At 46.3% G+C, this 21,271-nt stretch overlaps 1 protein-coding gene across 4 annotated transcripts in view; it reads right to left on the bottom strand.

The window, feature by feature from the left end:
* TNC (tenascin C) overlaps positions 1 to 21,271 on the bottom strand; it is a 70,457-nt gene that overhangs the window by 12,512 nt on the left and 36,674 nt on the right. Inside the window, exons 11-18 of one of the 4 annotated variants that reach the window (XM_056505017.1) lie at positions 16,459 to 16,731; positions 14,306 to 14,578; positions 12,949 to 13,221; positions 10,050 to 10,325; positions 8,210 to 8,482; positions 6,463 to 6,735; positions 1,932 to 2,054; positions 638 to 781 (exon numbers count right to left, since the gene is read on the bottom strand). In XM_056505017.1, the coding sequence (XP_056360992.1) occupies positions 638 to 781; positions 1,932 to 2,054; positions 6,463 to 6,735; positions 8,210 to 8,482; positions 10,050 to 10,325; positions 12,949 to 13,221; positions 14,306 to 14,578; positions 16,459 to 16,731 (1,908 nt within the window). The remainder of the gene's footprint in view (positions 1 to 637; positions 782 to 1,931; positions 2,055 to 6,462; positions 6,736 to 8,209; positions 8,483 to 10,049; positions 10,326 to 12,948; positions 13,222 to 14,305; positions 14,579 to 16,458; positions 16,732 to 21,271) is intronic. The other 3 variants (XM_056505018.1, XM_056505019.1, XM_056505020.1) reach the window with 3 other exon arrangements.

Below are 21,271 nucleotides of genomic sequence, written 5' to 3'. Positions count from 1 at the left end.
GCTGGAATGCGTTGTAAATCTCCTGTCATTATCCAATAATCATCATCTTGTTCTGTGCCTCAGCTCTCTGAATGTTTGCTAGCCCCCAAAAAGAATACAGGGGTGAGCAGGAGCAGAGGGGACCCTCAATTCCTGCAGGGATATTTAAAGAAAAAATCAGGAGACAGAATACCGAGAAAAATATTGAGAGAATACTGAGGAAAAAATCAGGAGAGAGAATGTTTGTATGCTTAGAACAGTCTGGAACCTGGGACATGTGAAGTCCATAACACAAACTGGTCTGAACTGCTCAGCTGAGCTGGCCCTTTGCTCCCTCATCTCAAAACCAGCATTAATTAAAAAAAGAACCAAAAATCTCTGGGTTTTTTTTTTTTCTGATGAATTAGAACTGTAAATACATGAATTGTATCCGTGTCACAGGTTTATTTAGCATTTAGAAAATGGGAGCAAAATGGGAACAAAAGTTCCATCCTCGTGTAAAATGCAAAGAGAGAGGAGTGGGGAAAAGAGCTTCCTACAATTTGTGTGGGCAGCAAAAATGGGATCTTGGTGTGTCTGCAGCTCCAGTCCCTGAGTCTCTCCTGCAGCCCAGATGATCCATTTAAAAAGCTGCTCTTCCCTGGTTTTATGTTATTACCTGTTTTCAGGATGCCAGAGATGGGCTCACTTTCTTCAAAGCCTTTCACAGAGATGATGCTGACATTGTAATCCACACCTGGCACCAGCTTCACCAGCTTGGTCCTTGTCTTGGTCCCCTCCACTGTGACAACATTTGGAGTACCTAGGGTGAAGCCACATGCCAGGGGATGAGTGACACAATACTCCAGGAAATGCCTGAAGGGTGTGGATGTGCTTCTACAGCAGGAGATGAGTTTTCCCCAGTTAGTTACAACCACTGGTGTCAAATCTTGTTGCTAAATCTAAATCATTGGTTTGTAGTCAGTTTCAAAAATTAACATTATTAGTGGAAAGTGTCCCTGTCTGTGACAGAGTTGGAATGAAATCAGCTTTAAGGTGCCTTCCTATGCAAACCATTCTGTGATTTCTGTTCAGAAAAATGCAATTTCCCAGAGAAGGTGTAAACAGAAACCCCCACAGTCTCTACATGGGAGTTCAAACACCTTGAGGACAGGACTTGTAGTTTAGATCTGCCTTGTTTGTGGTGAGGGCTGGAAGATTCTCCTTTACCCCCCTCATTTAGAATAAAGATACAGTAGATGATCTTTTAGAAGGTGCTCTGTGTGTGGCTGAGGACTTAGCACCCATATTTACTCCAATTCTGGGTTTATTCCAGCAAAGCACTTAGACAAGTGCCTGACTTTATGACTGGATTCCTTTTCTTCTGTGGGACCACTATATTTAAAGCTGCCTGTGTGCTTTCAGGCTATATTGTCCAAAGACCTAAATCTTTCCTTGTCTCAGTCAACAGCAGGACTTTTTTTTGATGCTGATGTCTTTAGTGTTTGCTTTTTAGCTGTTTCCCTTCAGAGATGTCCCTAAATTAGGGACAGTTTAACCTAAATTAGGTTAAAAAATCTGTTGAAGCAGAGAAGTTTTTGAAGTTGAACACTAAACCAGAATGAGACAAGCTGGGGAGCACTGAATAAATCACTGCCTTGAAAAATTGTTATAATAATGGATTAGGATTATTATTTCCAAGGGCCATCTTTTCCAGTGTGCTCAGCCTACAGAATCATGACAGTTTGGAAACTGATCCTTGCTGAGGAGGTTCAGGCAGAGATTTATCAGTACAAGCACTCCAGCATCCACCTCTGGGCTGCCCGTGGGATGTGGGCACGGTGTCCAGGCAAAGGCTGGTTACACACCCTCACCCTGGAGAAACAAGGGATGATCTGTGCAGGATGAGGCACTGAAGGAGGGCTGGCAGCCCAGCAAACCCCCCCTGCTCCCTGCCAGCCCGTCCTGCTCACCTCCCGTGGTGGGCACGTAGGAGATCCGGAAGGTTTCCACGCGGGAGTGAGGGGGGGTCCAGCTGACTGTGGCAGAATTTTCCGTGATGTCAGAGAAAGAAATTCCCTTGGGAGAGCCAACCACTGTCAGGGGAGAGCAGAGAACACACCACATGGGAGGAAAAGGTAAATCATTTGTTTATCAGTCCTTGGTGCTGGAAAAGTGATTTATCACCCTAAACCATGAGCTGGTGCTGTCAATTACAATGTCGATGCTCTAAACAACATTAATGCAGGGGGTACAAAACTGAAGGGTTTTATTACAGCAACAACATGTTTGGTCAAATTTTCCACTTTTTCAGGACCATTCCAGTATTCCATAGGTTAAAAATACCCAGTGTGTATCTACATATAGAAATAACAGAGATTTCAGTGCTGGAGACAAGCAGGGAGGAACATGCACAGGAATTTCATTCTGCTACCCATGGGATGCTGTATTTCAGATTTTTTTTTTTACTTCAGTTTCACTTGGAGGAATTTTGAGACCTTCCACTGAGTGCCAGAGCCCTTTGTGACACACTGACAGCCATGGACAGACCTCTCTTCCTGAGCACAAAATTCCCAATGCAGGGTGCTCCAAGGAGACCTGGACTCAGGTGTGGGAGTCCACCAAGGCTCCTCTCAAGGACTCACTCCTGGAAATTTTGTTGGCTTCAAACCAGAAGTAACAACATTTTCCCCCTGGAATCTCTCTCTGAGCCCATGATTTTTTTTCAAGCACAACCATCCAGAGAAGATCCAAGTGCAGCCATCATGAGGAAGGCACCTGTGGCTCCACTGCAGCTCTGTCATAAAACTCAGCCTGTCCCTGTCAAAAGCTGAGCACTGCACTTCCCCATGTAAATGAAATCAATAAACTGGGCAAACAAAGCCCAAATTTTACCAAAAATAACCCAGACTTAAACCCAGTATGTGTCTGAAACATGCAGTTGGAGGCTTAATTAAGATCCTGCAGAACAAGCATGGAAAGGGCTTTGGTAAAGAGAGCTGCCACTTCCAGGTTTACATGGAGCATCCCACTTCCAAACTTTCCAGCTTTTTTGGCTGTAACCAAAACAACCCTGAGGTATTAAAAAAAAAAACAGAACACACAGAGCAGGCCATTAGAACAAAAAGGAAAGATGCAAACACCAGCCACATGAAGAGGAGTGGAGACAGGCTGAGGGCAGGGGAAGGGGGGCAAGAGGAGGGAAAAAAAATAGGGACTGGGCTTGAAATAGCTTGGAAAGAACGTGGCTGCAGGAAAGGAGTCAGAGACTGCTTGTTCCATGTGTCCCCAAAGCAGCAGGGCACTAAATCAACTGAAAGGCAAGGGAAGAAAAACAACTGAGCTCTCAAGAGAAATGTAAATTATATCTCTGGAGCTCACTAGAAGTGTTGTGTTGGTGGGGTTTGCTCACCAAGGGAAGAAAAGAATTTCAGATAAGAAAGGAAGCAAGGTGGGGTTGGAAAAGCTATGTGGCACAAAAAAGTGCTGCTGATTTGAGTACAGGTTGAAGGGAATCGGAGAAAATAAAGAAAATGTGGGAAAGAGAGAGAAATAAAAATCACTTCGTTTTTTCTTTAGATTATAGGTGGCCTGAGTGGCTGAAGAAAAAAGGCCAGTGGTGATTTTGGAGACCAAAGAGTTAGACCAGCATTTGGTTTTTATACACATGGAAAATTTCAGCCTTTCCCAAAAAATAATTCCCCAATCCATCCCACTGGGACTCTGCTGTGCACATTTCCATGGGCCTCAGGCTCGTTTTCTGCACCAGGTGAGCTGCATGACAAAGAGCAGTAAGAAGAGCTTTGATGTGAGTTTTCCACATCCCCAAGTCCCCCAGCTGCAGCTTTCCTGGGAGAGAACCTGTCAAGAAATACAATGGACCATCAGAGCATGTGTCCTGGAATGAGTCCTGGAGATGGGAGAGATCTGCACCTTTGAGCACAGGGAAATGAAAAAGAAGTGAATGAAATCATCTTCTTTCTACCTGAAAGCCAGAATTCAGCAGGCATAGAAAGCAGCAGAGTGCTCCTGACCTGGCTGTCACAGAGAGCCTCAGGTCATCTGCTGGGCAGGCACAGGGAAATTATCTTTATCCCCACAGAGGTGTATGAGAGACAGGGAGCTCTCCTGACAGGCTGCTAAAACACCCATGGTACCTGAGAGCAGCTGGTTTTTTAGGAATGTTTTTTGCTAATTGTTCTTTCATTCCTAGACTAGAGGAGGATGTTCCCTGGCTTTCTTCTCCCAATCAACAGGAAGCAGCAGGTTGCATTTATCACATATCAAGAGCATGTGAAGTGTTTTTCAATCATCTCAGGAATAAAAAAATGCTGTCACAGTGTGGCAAAACAGCACTGGAAGAAGAGGAAAGGAGCAGTATGAGACTTGTGCTTCCCACAAGGATATTAATTGGACCACAGATGTGTTGTGGTCCCCCAGTGAGGGTTAAATTGCATCTTAACTGAGATTTTACAGATAAATTTCTTAAAGACATCAACTCTGAGAGCAGCAGTGGATAAATTCCCTCTTCAGGGACAGAAATATTTCCTTGCAACTACACTGGAAATGCTATAAATATCCATATGCTTGTGCAATAATCCACTCCTAAAAAAGAAATTAGTTGGCTGCCTTGGCTGCCACCCACCCAATGTGGTGTAACCTGCAGCCTAAATTATTTAGCTGGGTTTTTGTGGCTCTATTGTCCATTATTCATGGGCTATTTGCAGCTGACAAACATCTCCTGGGCTATTGGCTCCAGTAGGTGACATGTGCTAAATCTCCTTGCAAGGACTGCACAGGGACGTGGTCATGAGGAAAAAGATAACTCATAACTTTTATAACTCTTATAACTTTTATAACTCTTATAACTTTTATAACTCTTATAAATATCTTGGGAGTCAGAGAGGATGGGGACAGGCTGCTAACAAGTGCAGTGGACTTCAGACATCCCTCTCCCTTCGGAGTGCACGTGCAGGAGCCTGGCCAAGGGGGGCTGCTGGTGCTTGTTCTGCTCCATGGAAGTGTCTGGGGCAGCAAGAGGTGGGCTGGCTGTTGATGGCAGGGATGTGATGGCAGCACTGGAGCTGGGGCCTTTCTGTGCTTGCAGCTGAGCCCAGGGGCAGCAGGGTGGAGGGTGGGGGCTCTGAGGCTGCTTCAGGAGAAGCTGCTCAGCACTGGGTTGTTGCTGCCCTTTTCCTGGGTGCTGGCTGGCAAATGCCCCTTTAGGCATTCCTGCTGGTTTGCTCACTCATGGAACTGAGAATCACACTCTGAGCTGGAGGGACCCCCCAGGATCACCCAGTGCAGCCCCTGTTCCTGCCCAGACCCCCCAACAATCCCCCCTGTCCATCCCTGGTGTCCAAACGCTCCTGGAGCTCTGGCAGCCTCGGGGCCGTGCCCATTCCCTGGGGAGCCTGGGCAGTGCCAGCACCTCTGGGGGAAGAGCCTTGCCCTGAGCTCCAGCCTGAGCCTGGGCAGTGCCAGCACCTCTGGGGGAAGAGCCTTGCCCTGAGCTCCAGCCTGAGCCTGGGCAGTGCCAGCACCTCTGGGGGAAGAGCCTTGCCCTGAGCTCCAGCCTGAGCCTGGGCAGTGCCAGCACCTCTGGGGGAAGAGCCTTGCCCTGAGCTCCAGCCTGTCCTGCCCTGGCCCAGCCCCAGCTGTTCCCTGGCTCCTGTCCCTGTCCCAGAGCAGAGCCTGGAGCTGCCCCTGGGGAGGAGCTGCAGCCCCTGGTGAGATCTCCCCTTTCCTCTACCCATCCTTTTCCTTTCCTCCCAGAATTAATTTGATTTCAGATTACCACACTTTCACATCAGCAAGCTCAACATTTTTTAAAGACCGAATTTGGCTCACAAGACATTGAATCATGTGCTTCAGGTTTGAATATGTTTCAGAATGAAACCACGATTTTGGTGTGGAATAAAAAATTGAAACACTTCATTCCAAAGTGCCAAAATGAAAAGCTTCAATTATGAACCTGAATCAAAGCTTTGATTTTGCAAAGAAACTCAAGTCAATTTGAATTAATGAGCACATGTTGCTCCTGGTAAGATCAGTCTAAGTTAATGGTGCTTAGGCCTTTGCTGGTCAAGCCATAAATAAACTTCTCAATGGCCCTGGTAAATTAATTTTGTCATAACTCTTTCCTAGGGAAGTAAATTGTTGTGCAGAGCTGAGATGTAATTAGTCACAGAAAATCACTGAAAAAGGCTGATGCACAGACAATATTTCTTGGCCCTCAAAGACAGTGTTTTAATTGCCACACTCTGCTGCCTAATTCCTGATCATTAAAGTAATTCAATTAAACCATATTAAATAGACAGTGACGAAGCTTGGGAAGCTGAGACTGATTACAAATAACCACAGCACACTGAACCAGTGACTTGGACAGGGGACATGCAGGAGACAGCTCAGGACACCTCTGGAACAGCACGAGCTGGCTGTGAAAAGGGGGTGCTGAAAGGAGCAGGGAATGAATTCACACTTGTCCCACTGCAAAGACAATACCTGTGGATGCTACTGTGTTTACAGGCTGGGATCGTTGTCCACTGCCAATTCCATAGAGCTCAATCTCATATTCAGTGCCCTCTTTCAGCCCTGTTATGTCCTGGGTGCGCTCGTGGCCTGGCACTATCAGCTCCAGGGGGTCAGATTTCCTTCTGGTGTCCCTGATTTTTAGAACAAAACTGTTGAAAACCCCCTCATCTGCAGTCCAGGAGAGACGGAATCCATCTGGAGTTGCGTCTGAAACCAGAAGGTTGTCGACCTCGGGTTCTGCTTCTAAAAAAGGAGAAGATAGCAGTGGGGAAAAGAAATGATTTTTTAATCAGTTGATCAGAGACCTGCCTGAGGTCTGCTATAGGACACTGCAAGAATCCGACCCCAGTTCAAAGCAAGGGGAACAATCTGCCAGCTATTAAAAAAAAAAAAAAAATATTAGTGTTATACAGAACAGGATAAATGAGATGTGTGCAGGCCCATTCCAACTTTCACTCTTGAGCAAACCACTTCATGGACACACAGGTTTGTCTCCCACATGCAGAGTTACACATGCTAAAGGTGAGTTTCCTGGGCATTTCTCCCTCCCTACCTGTGTGACACCTTTATGGCCAATAAAAACAAGCTCTTGTTACAGAACTGCATGTCTGGAGCATTGTCAGACATCTCCCTGCTAAGAAGACAACACAGAAGCCACTGAAAATTCTTTTTCTCCATGCAAACCCCTTATTTCACGCACTTCTGACATCTGTGATGCTTGTGATCCAATGAATCCTTTACTGTGCTCTTGAAGGGAAAAGGGGAAAGGAGAATAATGAAAATTCCTCTCTTAAACAGCAACCTTCAATCTAAATGCAAGAGCTGCTGCCTTTGGTTAATGAACCCATTCAAAAGGATCCCAGGGGCTCTAAGTTATTAATTACCTGCAAAACACCTCTAAGTCAGTATGGTCAGGCCCCATTACCTAGACAATTGCTGCTGGAGTGGTTATGTCCTACAGCACCTCCAGTGCAATCCTTTTTCCACACACAGCCTTTCCTATTTATTTCCTCTCAAATCTCCCACCAAATGCAATTTTTCCTTCCACACACAGCCTTTCCTATTTATTTCCTCTCAAACCTTCTACCAGAAACCCCTCCCAGCTTCACTGCTGACCAGACAGGAGTGTCCAGATGAGAACTGATGGTTCTGGGGCTGGAGAATCAGCCTGCAATGACTTCCCAGGAAAGCTCAAGTGCTGCTGGAAAACAGCAGCTCTGATGAGTTGGAAGCATGAGCTGCTTTGAGGAGAGAGGTGCCAGCTTTGGGGTGGCAATGATCCCACATTGTGGAACCCACAATGAGAGGGAAAGAGAGGAGGCCATGGGAAGAATTCCATGGCTCTTCCTGAAGCTCCTGATGGCTGGAACGTGGGAGAATGATGCTGTTGGAGAATGCTGATGTGCCCAGCTGTTAACAAGACGAGCTCTGCATGCAGCCATTCTTCTTTCAAGACTCTGTTAGAGGTACCTGCAAGACCATAAGGAACTTCCACCCCTCAGCCCCCCACATGCTCCTCCACAGGATCCATCAGAGGGAAAGATCAAGTCAAAGGGAACAGAATTCCACTGGTGAACCCATCAGTCACGAGGAGTTACGTGGAGCCACGATGCAGAGGAGGATGCAAAAGCCAAGGTTTGCATGAAATGTCTTCCATGTGGAAAGGAAAGCAAGAGAGAAGAGGGTGGAAGGGAACAATTTGCTCACATTGAAATACCTGTAACAGCCAGAGCGCTCAGGGGCTTTGTTTGGTGCCCCTTGGCCAACCCATAAAGCAAAACCTCATAGCCAATGCCAGTAATTAGGCCTTTAAGCTTCAGCTCTCTCTGGGCTCCCGAAAGGAGGAACTCCTGTGGGTCCAGCAGCTTGCCAGAATCCACCACGACTACTAGAAAGTTGTCAAAGGCATTCTCCGATGCCATCCAGGACACTGTGAACCCATAGGGGTTCATATCAGACACTGTTAGGTTTTCCAGTGGGGGCATTGCCTCTAAAAGAAGGGAAGGTGCAAAAACACACACACACATACAAAAAAAAAAAAAAAAATAAAGTGAAAAACATTGCAAATTAGAAAGTGTCACAGATTCCACCAAACAAAAATCAGATTTTTTCCCCCTAGAGTGGATTTAACAGCCAGGACCACAAGATGAGGATTTTCAGTGGAGCTCAATTTTGAGTTTTCCTCAAGGATGCCTCAGCTCCTCTCCTCACAAACTCCACTGAAACCCCTCCCAAGCTCCCTGTGTAAGCACATTGCTGCTGCTACCCTCACACTGTAAGTTAAAAAAACAAAACTGCTTTAGAAATGCTGCACATAAAGCTTTCAATTATCTGTACTTCTCTCCACCATCAGTGCTTTAGGGACAAGCTTCAGTTTGGGCATTCCCAGTTCCTGGATTTTTCTCCTTTACCTATTTCACATGAATATCTCCAGCTTTAGTTTTCAGTGCTGGAGGGGTCAAAGGTGCCAGAACAGGAATATCAATCACTCAGGGTCACAGCCAGTGCAAATCAGCTGCTGCTGTGCTCTGTTGACAACTTAAAGAAATTCCATTGAGGGGTCCTTTCTCACATCAGTGTGACATTCATCAAAGTGAAAAGATGTGGAAAATGCATCAAAATTTATTCACTAAGTCTCAGGGAAAAAAAAAAAATAAAAAGGCCAAAGTTTCACAAGATTCTCGGTGTATTTTTCTCACTCAAAATCTGACAAGTCAAATGGGAAGACCAGGTGGCTCTGCTCAGCCCTGGCCTCGATCCTGGATCCCAGGCATTGCTCATATTTCTCCACAGTATTTGTCCAGCCTTGCTCTGTTGGCTCAGGAGCTGATTCAGCCAATCTTCCAGCCACTCAAAATTCCACTCACTTCAGAAAATACCAGTTAGTTAAAGGCTGAACCTTCTCCTGAAAAAGGTTTTGGGTTTTCTTTTGACATTTCTCAAACGCTGAAAACGGATTTTGTTAGAACTTGGAATAAAAATTCCCCCTGAAGAGTTATAATTTGGAAATCCTTATGTATTAATATTTACACATCTGAGTACTCATTTGAGAGATATTTTTGCATCTTATTTACTATTTAATCAAGCAATCCCCAAGATTCATGTTTTGGGTAGGTCTCTGGAAGGGAACATCCTGGGACAGGAGGTGTTCCACCAGCCAGTCCTGTCTGAGGAACTGCTGAGGATCAAGGCCAATTTCTCCCTCAAACTTCAGGAGTTGTAAAAGATTATTAGACATGAGAGAAAGGCTCCAGAGGGGTCTTAATGATAGAATCATGGAATGACAGAATAATTTGGGTTGGAAGGGACCTTAAACTCATCCATGGCTGGGTTGGAACCTTCCACTACCCCAGCTTGCTCAGAGCCCCATCCAACCTGACATTTTAACTCCCTTTAAGCCAATCCTGCTCCCAGGGACTTTTTTAAGGCCAGCATTCCTGTTCTGACCCCTCCTTGCACCAGATTTTCAAACCAACCCATCGCTGCCGGCGAGCGCCTTTTTGGGACGCGCATCTCCCTGAGCCGAGCGCGGGACTCCAAGAGCTTGGAGCAGGTACCTGTGGTGACAAAAGCAGTGAGGGGCTCTGTGGGGACACCCGCCCTGGTGGTGCCCTGCAGGTGAATGTCATAGGCAGTGTGGTCTGTGAGGCCCGAGATGTGGGCGCTGCGGGCGCCCCCCGGCACCGTCAGCTCCCGGGGCTCCTGCGCCGCCAGCGAGTCGCGGATTTGGATAACGAAGGCGGCAAAGCGCCCGGCTCGCGTGCTCCAGGACAGGTTCAAGCTGTCGGGGGTAACGTTTGTGAGGATGAGCGTGCCCAGCTGTGGCTCAGCCTCTGGGGGAGAAAGGAACACGGGTGAACGTCGCTGTGGGGCTGGGAAGTGGTGGAAGAGCACAGCAACACCTCTCCTTCCAAGCAGCAAGAAGGAGCGATGTGTTGAAAAGCCGTGGCATGTATATAGGATAGATTGGGAAAAACAAAGTAGAAAAGACTCATTGGTCCGAGAAAGCAACACCTCTTTGAAAACATGCTTTGTGCAAAATGTCACCAGACACTCACACGGCTCAGTGGTCAGCACCAGGTGTTTATCTGTGCTGTTCTTTTCTCCTTCCCTTGTTTTGTCTCTGAGAAAGAGCCCCAGCCTGGGAAAGATCCAAGCTGGAGCTGAGAAAAGTCAACAACCTGGGAAAAATCCAGATTGGGTTTTTCCACGGGCCTTCAGCAGTGTCCCCAGGTGAACAGGCAGCATTACTGCAGGGGGTGAGGGAATCAGCAGAGAGGGGTTGTAGGTGCTCAAAAATAATGCTTTAACCCTGTTTTGCTGCGGTTGAATTTAAAAAAAAATTAAAAACCAGTGTTGCAAGAGCTATTCTCTCAGGTTTTGGAAAGAAGCCACTGAAATTAGTGCTGATTTTTATATTTTTTCATTAAATTTTCTTAAACAAACTCAACTTGCCTAATGAAATGTGGGCCCGGTTTACGGAAGCACCAACAACATACACATACAAACTACAGGAATTCCACAGTGGGAATCTGATGGGAATACAGACCTACAGCAATTCCAAAATAGAGAAAGCAGGATTCAGGCAGGAATCCTTGAAATCACAGTCCAGCTTCTGTTTGATGCTTCTGTTGCCTGGAGTTGTAGATACTCCTATTTTTGGACCCTGAGGTTTATGAGGGATTTCAGGCCTAACAGGGATTATCTCAGCACTAATCTCAAGCCAAAACCTCCCTGGAGCCCACAGATAAGGTGTTCCTCATCCTCTGATTAGGCAGAATCAGAGAATGTCTAATAAACAATAACCCTACAACTCTGCTCTTGCTCTCCTTCCTGGCTACTCAGTGGTCAGGGCACCTCATTAAGAACCAAAGACTCCTTTTCTGCTGGAGGAAATTCAAATTCACATCTCTGCCCTGCCAGGACAGAAACTTGTCCTGCAGGAGAGGGAGAGCTCCTTACCCATTCTCTTTTAAACCTCTTACACTTAGCACAAAAATCATTAAAGTTTCATTAAAACCCAAAGAGAGAACATGATCCAACAGTTAAAGTATCCTGGGCTTATTTTCTACTTTTTATGTTGCCAATTGAGTAGGAACCAAAAACACCTTGGGATATGCAGCCAGTGAGACATAGAAAAATAACGATGGAAAAGTGATCCATGCTGGGAGAAAAGTCAGAGAGAGGCATCCCACCAACAGAGAGTGGTGAAAGAGTGAAATCTTTTTCTTTCTAAAACAAGAACTGCTGCAAGATGCTCCAACTTTTAGTCTTGTCCCTCATTGCAAGACTTCTAAATAATAATCCACCTCCTTCTCTGGAATTGTCTGGGAAGAGGTGAATGAAGTGGCCCCGATTAAGGACACAGATGTCACAGATGTCACAGATGTCACAGATGTCATGCTATCAACCAGTGACCACAGATGCCTTCATGGCCAGCAGGGAAGGTGCCACCATGGTGCTCTTGAAGACAGGCAAAGAGATGAGAGAATATCCACAAAGCAAACAGGCTTGGGTGGAAAACCCAGGAAAATGGAGCCCTCAGCCCCACATGCAGCCCCGAGAGGGCAAACGGAGCCTTTCCAACCTGGCATGGCCACATTCCTTCACATGCCACCTGCATCCACGGGCAGGCACATTCCCAGCAGGACAGCCTGGCTCCCAGGAATGCTGCATGCACAATGAGCTGGAATCACATCCTCAGGCAAGTCTCAGTGATCTCCTGCCATCCTGGAATCACCACCACCGCCATGGGAACAGCTCTGGCACCCAGGCAGGCTGTGGAGACTCAAAGGGAGCAATGCAAGGGACACAGTGGTGGGCTGACCACCAAAAAAAGGGGAGTCTGCTCTTTGAGCCCTGCTCTGTGCTGAGAACATAAACAACCCAGGCAGGGAATCTCTCAGAACCAGCAGAAGGTGGCCAGACCACTCCATGCAGCTGGGGTTGGTCACTTCACATGCGGCACGAAACGCCCACCAGAGATGCAAATGCCTGGGGAGACATTTGGGTTTAAGGAGGACAAAACTGACATGCAGGTGCCTCTCCAGGCTGAGAATGACATGAAGGCCTCTCTCCCACCCCCAGCAAAGAAAGGGAGGGTGGGATGAACAACTTCATTCAAGATCAAGTGCAAAGATGCTGAGTGAAGCACATCAACCATCTGGAGCAAGGCAATTATATATACACTGAACTTGCAGAGAGGTGTGTATATATAAGGAAACCATCACGGTTTACTACTGGCTCTCTTAATGCTGGGGGCACTTTTTCAGCCTTTTCCACTGCCTCAGATCTTTTTCCAAGCCTCTCAGTGCACTTTAGCCTCTCCCCATAGTGAACTCCCTTTAATTCCCCAAGGGGATGACGATGAGTTGGAGCCACGTTTTAGAGCAGTTCAGTGGACAGCAAGAGAAAGGAGAATAAAAAGCAAACCTGGAAGGTGAAACAGTGAAATACCTGTGGTTGCCATGGCTGTCAAGGTCTGCCCACCTTGCCCATCAATTACCCCATGGAGCTGGACTGTGTAATTAGTGGCAGCTTTGAGGTTGGTCACTACAGAGTGCCGGGTGTCCCCTGGCACTGTGAGCACCAGGGAGTCCAAGGGGAAATCAGAGTTCCTGACTTCCAGAATAAAATGGTCAAAGGCCTTGTCCTGTGTCTCCCAGGAGAGTGACAGGCTGTCTGAGGTAGCGTTTGATACACTGAGTTTGCTAAGGAGAAGTTCCTCTACTACGGGAAGAAAAACAAATGGAAATGTATCACAGTTATTAAAAGCCAAAGCAACAAAATAAATTAATAAAGAAGTTTGAATTTGCACGACCACAGGTCACAAGGGCCACCCAGCCTTGTGTTTCCCTATGTTTCCCATACCCTGACCCTGCCACCCATCATCAAATGAGAATATTCACAGTCTGCTGCTGCTGGAAAGTGATATTATATTCTGATAGCTGAGATTTGTACTTTGCTTTCACTGACCACATTACTCCATTCCTATGACAATCACTATGGCAACTTTTCCTAGAGGTGCAAAATTTGTTGGAGCTGTTAATCACAACATGAGCTATTATCTGCCTCCAACAACAATGTTCTGTTTCTGTAGTCCAGTCCTCACTTCCCATTCTCATCCTGAGCATTTGACTTCCCTGTCTTTTCTGGAAAAACTGTCAACTGTAAAACCTTGAAATGCGCAACGTGCCAACAACTCAGTGCCTGCCTATTCCATTCTCTGACATCAACTCAAATGGACTTTTCAATCTCTCACCCAACATAACCGGAATAATTGAAGCTGAGTTCAAGCAGTGAATGTGCCTTGCAGGATTGTGCTGGCACAGACTGCAACGTGTCTGACATCTTTTGGGAGAATCAGGATAAATCTGTGTCTAGAAATCAGCTTATCTGAGAGAAGCTGTGTCTGCTCTGTGCTGTGGGGCAGATACACACAGGTTGAAAGGTGAAGGTGAGGAATCATCTCCTGCTTGGTTTCTGGGATATTTGCTTTGCTTCTCATCTCCCTCAGAGGCTGCCCCAACCTTAATGTGTGAACCCATTGTGTGAATGAAATCCCAGCCCCAACATTAATGTGTGAACTCATTGTGGGAATGGGATCCCAGCAGGATGTGATTGCCTGGCTTTGCTGGATGGGGCGGTGGCTCAACATTCCCAGCTCACAATCCGGCTGATCCTCCTTGGACGGCCTGGAGCAGAGGACTGGGAAATGGGTGGGCTGCTGGGGGGGCTGAGGGCAGGGAAGGGGGCACAACCTGCAAGGAAGAGTTCAAAAGAGCAGAGTTAGCACTGAGGTAGGTTTGTGTACCTGTGGTAGCTGCAGCACTGATTGCCTGCGTGCGGAACCCGCGAGAGATCCCGGAGAGGTAGACAATGAAATCAGTGCTGGGAGAAAGCCCTGAGATATGAGCAGTCCTTGAGTTGCCTGAGAGGTTGAACTCCATGGGCTCCAGCAACCTGTTAGAATCAATAATTTCAATGGTAAAGACGTCGAAGTCCCCGTTGGAGGCTGTCCAGGACAGGTTGAAGCTTTCGGGGGTAATGTCGGAAACCATGAGCTCAGCAACGCCGGGCTGCTCTCCTGGGGAGGGAAACACACGGGTCAGAGGGGCCCCCGAGCTCCTCCTGCTCCCAAAGGCTCCTCTCTGCCATGCTGGCAGCACTCCCAGCTGGGGAAGAGGGTGTGAGTAAAAGCTTGTTACAAGCAGACAGGTATTAATGGGAGGAAATCAAATGAAAGCGTCGCAAAATGTTAGATAAGGAAAAAAAAATAAAATAACATTTAAAACTATAGCTACTTCCCTTTCCCTGCAGGAGCAGCCATGTCTTTGAGGTCTGAGCATGAAAGCAGATGCAAAAGGACTTTCTGGAATGCCCCTGGGGCATTTGGAAAAGACAGCTTCCAGTTTTAGGAGAAGCTAAAACCAAAGCTGCTGCTTTATCCAAAGGAAAATCTCGTGTTTTGTTTACTCTTCTACTTTCCCTTTCAGCTTAAGTCTATGAAAGCTGGCTTGTAATTTTGGAGCTGGAGCCAAAATGCAAAACAGGGAGAGATGCCTTGGGGTTTCTTCCTCTCTGCAGACATCCCCGTAGCGTTACAGGAAGGCTCAGATATTTCTAACAATTGGAAGTCCCGAGAAGGGAAGATTGTGAAAAGCCTGGTGCTGAGCTTGACCCAGAAAGGGAAGGGAAAACCTCAGCAGGGCATCTTCTGCTGTTTTCATGAGGGTAGGGAAGGGAGCACATTGCATATTTAGGCAGGACACCCATGATGTGTTTCCTGCCTTGTCTCTTTGTCCAGCACATTGCTCTGCTCTCCACAGGCATCTGCTCCCAGCTCCTGGTGAGGACTCTCAAAGCTCAGCAGTTCCCCTGGGACACAGCACAGACACATCCCTGCCCGAGCCAGGCTGCTCAAAGCAGGAACAGGCAAGCTCTGCTGCACACCATGCTTTAATTGTGATTAGTGCTCACAGGTACCTTCACCCTCTCTGTGCTTGGGGGAGCCTGGATGAGCCAGCTCTGGCTATCTCAGACACAGGAGGATGCAAAGGGCTGGAGGGGAGCCCAGAGGCAGCAGAAATTGTCTGCAAGAAATGATCTGAAGGAAAGGCCACTGGTGCCCCTTTAGTGCCAATTAACCCACACTGCAAATTACAGTTATCACAACACCTGGGAGGATCAGAGATGTAAATACACATTTATCTCTCATGGTCAAAGCCTGTGACAAGCTCTTATTTCAAACTGTTGCCTTTCACATGATAAGCCTGAAAATGATTTTGGGGCCCTTGATGAGTTTCATGCAAGCTCCTGATAGCACAGAGCTCACCTGCCTCCTTTCAGGCCAGTTTCATGCTGGGGTAGTTCTGCTGAATTTGGTTTTGTATTGTATCTTTTTCAGACCAATCAATCTGTTTTATGATCTTAGATGGCTTAATGTATTTTATTAGTCTTATTAGGAATTAATTTATGTCCATTCCTATATGAGAACATATATAAGGTGTTTGTCCTTGCTCTGGGTCAGGTACACACAACTTTACCACGCTGGGTCTGAATTCACACAGAAACTACTGCAGAATTTCAGAGGCAGCTTCTGAAGGGTAAAAAGTGAACACACTCTCAGGCTTGGATTATCTGGGCCAATGGAGGAAATTGTTTTATAATTTTACCAGGCAATCTAGCCTTTCCCAAGCAGGTACAACATCCAGCTGGGTTTTGCTGTTAGTGTCAGCCAGGTTATGGGGAAAGGGAACAAAAAAAGCTGTTCTGAGGCAGGGGGGGAAAGCAGGGATGGAAGGGCTGCACCAGGGCACTGGAAAGGCTGCCCATGAGGCATTTCCACCCCAGAGATGTTCAGCCAAGCTTTGGGGAGCTCAGGGCACCCCATGCAAGGTGAGCAGGACTACATGAGCTCCGGCTCACATCTCTGCCAGACAGAACATGGGGCTGGAGGAAAGGTACCTGTGGTGGTGTCAAGAGAAAGGGGCTTGGTCCTGTAGCCCCGAGCGAGCCCCTGCAGGGTGATGCTGTAAGGAGTGCTGGCCCTGAGGCCGGTGACATTCACAGAGCTCTGGCTCCCCGGGACTGTGACATTCCAGGGCTCTTCGGGGCTGCCAGCCTCCTGCACCTGAATGACAAAGCTCTCATAGGCCCCATCAGCTGCTGTCCAGGTGAGCTGGAAACCATCCCAGCCAGGCTTTGAGACTGAGAGCTGCCCCAGCTCAGGCTCCTCCTCTGCACAAGGACACAGAGTCAGTCTGTTACTTGGGTTGCAGGGCGGTGCTGATGTTGGATCATTTAATGAGGTTCTGTGTTAATGAATTTCACATCTCATCAGGGCCACAGAGATGCCCCCACACACACATTGACATTATCAGCTGCCTCAGATAACTCCAATAAAGTCTCTTTGGAGGCATGGCAAAACAGGGCAGTGAGAGAAGGGCTGTAATAATTAATATTTGAAGGCTGCTCACAGAAAGAAGTTCAGAGAATCTTACAGCTGTGAGTGTTTTCTCAACATTAATTACAACTCCCTATGAGATAAACAGGTATTACCAAACAACTTCACTCAGTGTTTGCCATTCTGAAGTAACAGTGTTGTAAGGGTAGGAAAGGACATGGCTTAGAGTATTTGGGATTCAGATATTTGTGCTTTTAATTCATCCACTTGAAGGATGCTGTTTATGCTTCCAAACTATTTCTAATGCAAAAAAATAAAGAAGAGGAAAATGCCTCCATGTCTGCATGTCTTTAAGGAATTAATCCTCTTTTAGCACATGATTCTACACACACAAACTTCCTGTGGGTAGAGACAAGACTTTCATATTGACTTTGATATTAATTTAAATCAAAACGTTCATTCACAGAAATTAACATTATTGCAAACAGGGGCCAAGGAAGTAGGGAGCCATCAGAGGTAACTCTGCTGTGAAATCTGAGGTCATTTGCTCATCAAGAATGGAAAGTTCTTTGTTACTAAGGAGGTACAACTAATTCCTTAACATTTACAGTCAGATGGGAAAATGAGAGAGCACTGCCTGATTTTTCTACCTGGAGACTCCTGTGTGCTCTATCACTGACCTGTGGCCTCTGAGGATTTTCTAGCACTGTTCTGATTAATTTGAATTGCTGACACATAAGTGTTACAGTAAGATTCCCACTCTGCATGACTGAGAATTCATAAGAGATGCTGCATGAAGGGAAATGGATCTGATTTGTCAATTGTAAACTTCAATTTTATGCATCTTGTAATACAGAAGTTAAGGAGGTCCTGGAATAAATGAAATTTATGCTCAGCAGCACCACTCATATAAAGTTTCTCCCTGTAAAACCAGAGTGATTATTGCATGACTGCTCAAAGCCTTAGGGAGGCAGCTGGGGCTAGATTTCCAGAGGTTGAACACTCATAGATCATAAAAATCTTCAGTAAAATTCATTAACAAATCAGTAAATTGCTACTATTCAGGAACACAAGTTCTGTTGAGCTTTTCCCATCCTGTTAGAAGAAAAGAGATTGTTTATAACATGATGGTGATGTTCTACAATAAAAGAAATGCATTAATCTAGAGCTGTCATCTATCAGGAATAGAAAGGAAATTCATTGAGGTAAAATATCAATTCTGTCAAAATAAGACTGTTATCTGGAAAAGAGAAAGCAGCACAGAAAGGAAACTGGTTGCATCAGAGATCACAATCTGTTGGTGGAAACAGAAATTAAACAAGCACATTTCTTTAAAATGAAAGTGAAACTAAAGTTACAGTAAGGTTAAATCTTTTAAATAGAAGCTTGGTTATAATAAGTTATACAGGAACCATCACAGGTTAGAAGCAATCCTGATCTCTCTGAAAATGCTCAGTTTCATGCAGAGCCCCTTTTCCTGCCATTTGTTTCTCGTGCATGTCTGAGACAGAAAAGCAAACAACCCCCCCATGCTCCAGGAACCAAGCGATTCTCCTGTGGAATCATGCACCAAACAGGATTGTTGAGACCTCCAAAATCCTCAGCCATCCAGCATCCAACACAGATGGCAAAGCAATCACAGGTAAAGATCAAGAGATGATGTTTCTTATTAAAAAAAAATAAAAAGAAGACACAGAGAGAACAAGTGATGGGAGAAGTGAGACTGTTCTGGCTCTGTGAAATAATCTCTGGGTCACTATATAAATAGTTTATCTTGTGTTGGGAATTTGCTTTTGAGGGATGGACAAGTATATCCAGATCTGAGCTCACATCCACCCTGGAACTTTTGGGCTTTTGGTCATTATTGAACTCAGCCCTGTCACCTCATGAGATTCATGGAATAGGGGTAAGAGGTGGGAGCTTTTGGAAAGGTGAACTCTCAGTGTGTCACAATTTATTTTTTTTTCTCTGACATCACCACTTCCATGCCAATGCTGCAAACTCCTCCTGTGTTCAAGCACAATCCAGACAAGCACATGCAGCCTCCCTCTGTTCCCACATCCCTTAGCACCAGCAGATGCATCAACATCTCTCTTTGCATGCAGTTTGAAAAGAGATTTGATGCTGCATCACCTTCAAAACTGTGGGGCATTGACCATGTTGCACCACCCAAGGCTCTCATTCCAGAGCTGAAGGGGTTTTGTCTCATGCAAAAGGAAGAATAAACCAGCCAAGAGGAAAAGCATCACTCCCAAAGCCTAAAATCCACACCAAAGCCATATGGAAATGAAGTTGTGTATTTTGAAGCAGAAAAGGAGCACATGGCTGTGAGTCCATGGGAAATACCTGTAGCAGCCAGAGCTGCCAGGGTCCAAGCTGGCTTTGAGTCCTTCCACAGAGGTTAATCTGGAATTGCCTGCCAGCTGGGACATGGGGAATTTCTGTTTCTCAAAGATTTGCCAGCAAAACTGTTTCCTGTGCTCTGTTTAAAATGGACAGGCCTTTCAGAGTGATGAGGAACTAATCAAATACCTCACCCTGTGCTGCTGGAAGTCCTGGGGGTGTGTTAAGGCCATGAAGAGCCCCATGGCTCTGAGCTGGGCAGGTGAGGGGCCACTAAAAGCTGAGCAGGAGGCTCAGGGCTGGTGGATGTTAAATAACTGAGCTGGGGAGGATCAAGTGGTGCTTCACTGATTGATTCTCCAGGTGTGCTGGCCAGAAGTGCTAAACAGAGGTCAATTGCAAATTAAAATTTCCTGATAATAACCCCCCAAACAACAGCTAAACACCTGCTCCAACAAGAGCTCTGAAAACAAAGCAAACAGAGGAGTTCTGGTTTTGGAGACTGAATCCAGGTCTCGAGCAAAGGGAGCATCAGCACACAGCCCCTGGTTCTCACAGAGCCACCCTGAGCAGCAGATCCAGAGCAGCAACCAGCAAACGCAGGGATGAGCTGGGAAACTTCCCGCAGGGAGCTGGCACAGCCTCAGCTGATGGAAATCGCTTCTCTTTGATTACCTCCAAAGAACTTTGCTCATTTGCATCACACTGGAGCCCTAAGTATCCAAACATGCCCTTTGTCTTTCCTACAGCCATCAGTGAATGCTCCTGATACAAACCACGAGGGGAATTCATGCCAAAAATCACAAACACATCCAAAGCCAGGCTGAGGAATCAGGGGAGAAGCATGCTAAGGCTCCTCATATCCTCCCAAAAACAGGCTTGGGGGAGTTATCCATTGTGATATATGCAGAAAAAAGTGGAGAGACACACATTCTTGCCTAAAAACGATGATAGAAGGGACTTTAAAAATATTTCTTATGGGAGAATCCAAGGAATGGAAAGGGGAAAGCCCTGGCTTTCAACATGCTCAGTGATCTATGGATATGTCCTGTGGAACAGTCAGATTCTGGAAATCTGAGAGCTGTGGAGATCACAGGGAACGTGTTTCTGATCCCAGCCACGAGGCCCCAGGCAGAGGATTCCTCTGACATGCAGAATTATCTCCTCATTAGCGGGAACCCACATCATTTCACACCTCGGTGACTTCCTTGCTTTCATGCTCCACTTGCACTCAATAAGAGAGAGCAAGTCATCGAGCACCATCAGCTCAGCACAAATATGTACTCAGGATTCATTACATGTCTCCAAATTCACACTTGCATCACAAAGAAATACATTTTCAGAGGAGCAAAATCAATTAGAAATGTTTCCAAAGATGCAGAAATGTTATCTTGTAAATGTTCTCAGGTCAACTACAGGTGGGAAAACATTTCTGTTCTCCTCCAGGAGAATCCTGCATGGCAAAGATTTATATTTATATATAATATAAATATTTATATTCACATATGTCATTGATATTCTTGATTTAGCTAACAAATGCCCTAAAATCAGCCCAGCCATGACCTGAACAGGCTCTACCTATGCTGCAACCTGGAGATAGCCATGTTTCCATCACACCAGTACAGCCACAATGCTCACACTGTAATCATCCCCTCTTTCCCAGTAAAGCACTGTCAGAACTGATACCTGACTGCTCCAGGGCTGCTGAGCTCCTGGAACAAAGCAGGAAGGTTTGGAACCATTCTGAACCTCCCAGCTGCTTGTGCATCAGCAGGTGCCAAGCAGCTCTTTCCTATTCTGGGAACAGGCAAAAAAATTACAGCATCGAGAGCACTGGCACTTCTTTATCTAAAAGTTGTCCAGTTAACAGGCACAGAGGTGGCTGGGCTTTACTGGGAGGGTTTCTGCTGAAGACAAGAGTGGGCAGCAGTTGGGGGAGAGGGCAGCAGTGCATCCCACAGGGACAGCTCTGTGCCTGGGAAACTGAACCTGGCCTGGAAACTGAGAACAAAACCCTGCCTTGAACCCTGA

This window comes from Oenanthe melanoleuca, chromosome 17, assembly GCF_029582105.1.
Source record: "Oenanthe melanoleuca isolate GR-GAL-2019-014 chromosome 17, OMel1.0, whole genome shotgun sequence".
In the NCBI taxonomy this organism is placed as follows: Eukaryota; Metazoa; Chordata; class Aves; order Passeriformes; family Muscicapidae; genus Oenanthe; species Oenanthe melanoleuca.
This window is presented reverse-complemented; position numbering and strand designations above follow the sequence as displayed.